Here is a 4,675-nt window from a genome sequence, read left to right as displayed (position 1 = left end):
GGTGTGGCAGTGCAGGATTTCATGATCTGGTACCCAGTATGCAGGTCGGGCAGCATCTTTTACCAGACCTATGGAAGAAGTGAGGTAGGGGATGAGAAAGAGGGAAAAGAAAATAATCTGTGAACATGGGCATGTCAAGAATGTACTCCAGTGGAAATACTCACACACTGCAAGTCATACCACTGCCATTAAGAGGAAGACGACCTACTGACAGAATACTTCAGTGCAACAGGCAGCCATTTAGGCCACTGCCATTCTCCCACATTCTGCCTCTCTTCAAAGGGATAGATTGTTTCTCCTTAAATGGTGGCATCTTTGCTTACTCAGACTCTTCCAGAGGTTGAGGCACTTGATTTTCCCTACCTGAAGCTTCAGCTGTGGCCAAAAAAACACTGTCACCAAACTATACACTCAAACACATGTACTGTCTGAACTGAGAAAGGGATTTATTCTTCCTTTCATTGAGTCAGACAAAACACCCATAAGGCACAATGGCAGGACATGCTGTAGGCAAAGCAGTGGAACAATGAGCTGCACGATGAGTAGGAAGTTGGGTCCAACAACAGAAGATTCAAATGCAAAAGGTTTGCTGACATACCTGACCTGCTACCCAGCACGTGAAAGAGCAGCAAATTTCACTGTACTAAGCTCACTATTAAAGATCACATCACTGACTACTTTCCCATCATTACCAACCTGGACAGCTTCAGATTCTCAGCCCTCCCTTACAGAAGTACCAAGTGCCAGCAGTATCCATGAACACACTCAAAAGGTACTCAGCATCTCTAGAAGAAAACCAAACCTGATAAAATGCTTCCTAATTGGCCAGTCTTTAGGGAACTCCAGCTGGCAGGTCACTGCAGTGATGCATCAGGGTAGCATGAATTACTCATAGTAATTGTGTGCATGTGCACACAGATTTGCACAACAGGGAGAAAAGAGAAGGTATGAGCTGCAGAAACAATGTGCTGAAAACCAAGAGGAAACAGCAAGCAAGAGAGGTGCAGGGGGCTGTAGAACTCTCAACCAACAGTGATATCATTGTGGAGGTGCCAGCTTGTCACACAAGCTCTTGAAGTTTAATCAGATATTTTGCTCTGTGAAAACAAAAATGCCTCTAGACAAAAATAAAAAAAGTTCCATCAGAAAGAGAACAGAGCTCACCTAAGGGAATGTCCATGGCTGTCACCACTGCTCCAAGAGTGTTCTGCACAGCTTCCCCAACCTTCCTGGCAATAAGTGTCCCCCCTTCCTCATCTGAAGGCAGCTCAGCCACATCTGCACAACACAAGAGTAAAGGGCTCAACACCAAAGTCCAGCACAATTTCTGCCAAGTTTCAGTTAATTTACATTAGCAAAAAAGAGCAGCAAAAACCCAAAAGGCAGCTTGGAGCCTCCCCTCAGCCTTTCTCTCTCACATCCCCAGTCTTAGATTGCAGAGTTTTCACTTTCATTTCAGCAATAATGGACAAAACACATAGTCTGCTGGAGCAGCAGCATCCCTGCTCTGATGCTAGCTCCACACCATCAGCAGGTGCTGGAAAAACAAAGTAAGATCCAATTAGAAAATAATTTTGTCAGGGGGTCAGATATCTGGTAGCTCATTGCAAGGATCATCTTCCTAACAAAAGACATTGAGCTCTTGAGCTTCTCTACTAAAAAACTCTGCGCTAAAGCCCCGTTTGAACACCACTGTCTACACCCAATGGAAATGGTTGTGATCCAGAAGTCAGGGACAAAGACTTCAGCCTAACTATTGCCCAGGGATAATTCTGTCACAATCAACTCAAAATTACCTAACTGGATGCCCCTGTTTTCGTAGCAGTTGTCACACACGCGCACTGGTGCTGGTCCCCAGCCTCGCTCAGGCACTGGACGGGTCTTGGAAGAACAGCCATCACAGAAGCCTTCTCCACATGCCCGGCAGTGATGTTTAGTGTCGTTATCTTTAAAAGGTGTGTTGCACTTATTACAACTCTAATCAGAACAACATAGAAAGAAAAAAAATGTTAGTTTGAGCTTCCTGAATAGAGATCAGAATCTCAGGATGGCAAGACTTAGATTGAAATTGTGAAAACATAGTTACACCCAAGATGTAGGTGCTACTAGTCCCATAACTTTACTCTAGGGAAGTGATTCAGACAGGTAGATGTAGAGTGGTTAAGTCAACAGATTGCTATAATCCCTTATAATCACAATTAATTACAGCCACATCATGCAGGGCTGAACAGTGGGTATTTGATCTTTGTGGGGGGTAAGAATTCATAAGCCAGTTTTCATTGAAGAAGTATCCGTTTCCTGCAAGACACAGTGAATCCTCTTCTAGTTGAATTGTTGGGGCCAGCTTTTTGCATCTGGTATGAAACTAGAGTTTAATCTCTGCACCTTTAAAAATAGCACTATCAACTGCAATAGACAGATTTAAGATGTTGATTCTTTGCTTTGAAGAGCAAGCTCATGCAAGCCAGGATTTTCTATGATACTGCTGGGAAAGGAGGTCGCAGAAAGTAGGGAGGAAACAGTCTCTTTAGCAGGGCTGGGCAGAATCTCTGTTCATACTTTCTCTGGCCAAGTCAAGAATGGGAAGAGCTGAAAGCATTTCAGTTTTCTCAAAAACGTAGGAGAAGGACTTGCTGAAATAGAACAAGAAGCATCTGGAATCTGCAAAACACTATATTACTTAAAGCATGAGGAAAAGGGGTTTTAGCTATGCAACACTTATCTCTACAGCAGCTGCCATTTACCAGGATCTGAGAGTTGGGTCTCCAGTAAGCTGGGGCAATCTGGTCTGTCAACCAGGAGGTCACAGCTTTTGTGGGTCCTAGGCTAAGTTCAGATACTGATTGTGCCATGAAATTCATCCCATCCAACAAACGCTGGGCTGCATTGTTGTTGTCTTTCAGAAATCCATCAGTCTGGAATGAAACGGATATTCATTTCAGAACAAAACCAGGGAAATCTCATTTTTCTAGAAGCAGATGGCTCTGCGACCCACTGCTCCTATTAAATTGGAGGGCAAGCATAAGAAAAAATTCACCAGCCCTGCTTTGAAACATGGGTAGGTTTTAATCGTGTATCATTCACACAAAGTGTTCACAAACTGGCACTTAGCCATTTCAGGATAGCCAAAAAATGACTGAAAGCCCTTGCAAAGGTTCTTTTAAACAGCAGAGACAGGGACCAGCTCTGATGAAAGACAATCTGTTTCTCCATCAATGTCCAGAAGAACCAACATAAAAGTGTGCATGGCTGCACATGTACACAAAGACTATCCAGCAACCAGACTTACCCCTGGCCAGACATGTTCAATTTCTGTCCTCACTACAGTGTTCACAGGATCTTGGTTGCCAAACCAGTATTGTCGGCTGCGGTACACCACCCCACAGTTGGGACACTCAATCACATATCTGCAGAAGAGGACAATGGGTTACCTCAGCGAGATACTGGAAGTCTGGGGCATCGGGCAGTGTAGAGGCAACAGAGAGAAAAGAGATCTTAGCTGCAGTACTCACCCTGACCAGGCATACTTGGCAAGGCCCAGCCAAGGGGAGTCAGTGGAAGCAGAGGTTTTTGGCACGACGCTGACCTCCATCCCTCGTTCATAACAGGCCTATAACACAAAGACTCAACTAAAACTGCATTCTTGGGAATCCCAGACTCCAGGTCTTGTGGCTGTTTGGCCACATAAAGCATATAATTGGCACACAGTGGCCTCCACAGCAAAGGAGAGCACTCATGAGAATCAATTTAAAAACCAAACCAAGCTAAACCCACTATCAATAATGACATCAGGAAAATACTTCTACAACAATAAAAACCATGATGGTCGCTGAAAACTTCCCTATCTCCTGCACACATCCTTCAAAAAATTGGCTAATACCAAGCAATGAGCCTAAGCAAATAAGAAGAATAACCACATCAAGTGTGTAGAAGGTCAACATCACCCAGACTGAGAGCAGCTGGGTTCACAATTTAACCAGGAAGTAACACATAGTCATGCAAAGCTGATGACCTCTCCAAGCAAAAAAATACAAGTTCAATGGGGATCAATTTTTCTTGTCAAGGCCATGAACACCTCTGCCATCTGAAAAAATGCAAGAAAACAGGCACATGCCTGTGATATTCCTCATGTATCAGGCTATCTTTTCCTTCTCTGTTCTTCAGACCTTGTCCTGTGTCACTACTCACCTTACAAGTATAGACTCTGTTATCATACTGGTGAGAGTATCTGCATCGACTTTTGGATTCATGAGGGACTCCTTCCTTTGTATGGTTCATGCTCTTCTTACAGCCACACCTGAGTGTGCAAAAGCAAACCATGAGCTGATGCTGTTAGATACAGGACAGATGTCACCAGCAGTTCAGTTATGTTACTATCTTGCATTTGTATAGGCGTTGTAACCCCAAGCCATTTTCACAACTCTACATACAGCAATGACATCATTTATCATTGAAAGGCAGGCTCTCTGGAAGGAGGCGTAGCAACTGTTCCACAGTACAAAGCAGCACTGCACAAGAGTCCAGTGCAGGAAACGATCGCTGTAGCAAATTTAAATTTCACAGAGAATTTTGGGAAGGACTAACCAAGTTTGGAAATTGAGCAGGACAGAGTTAGCACTGCAGCCTTTGCAAGGAGCTGCTAGAAATTATCTAATAGGCATAAAAGAGCAGGAAT

The 4,675-nt window shown here is 43.9% G+C and overlaps 1 protein-coding gene across 1 annotated transcript in view; it reads right to left on the bottom strand.

The window, feature by feature from the left end:
* ZFYVE1 (zinc finger FYVE-type containing 1) overlaps positions 1-4,675 on the bottom strand; it is a 27,564-nt gene that overhangs the window by 1,458 nt on the left and 21,431 nt on the right. The window contains 7 exon segments of the mRNA XM_035900954.1: positions 3-68; positions 1,165-1,278; positions 1,797-1,977; positions 2,745-2,915; positions 3,290-3,407; positions 3,513-3,610; positions 4,189-4,297. Of these exon segments, the coding sequence (XP_035756847.1) occupies positions 3-68; positions 1,165-1,278; positions 1,797-1,977; positions 2,745-2,915; positions 3,290-3,407; positions 3,513-3,610; positions 4,189-4,297 (857 nt within the window).

This window comes from Egretta garzetta, unplaced genomic scaffold, assembly GCF_000687185.1.
Source record: "Egretta garzetta isolate BGI_Z169 unplaced genomic scaffold, ASM68718v1 scaffold828, whole genome shotgun sequence".
Lineage (NCBI taxonomy): Eukaryota > Metazoa > Chordata > Aves > Pelecaniformes > Ardeidae > Egretta > Egretta garzetta.
Note: the sequence above shows the minus strand (reverse complement) of the source record. Positions and strands in the feature narration are given on the sequence as shown.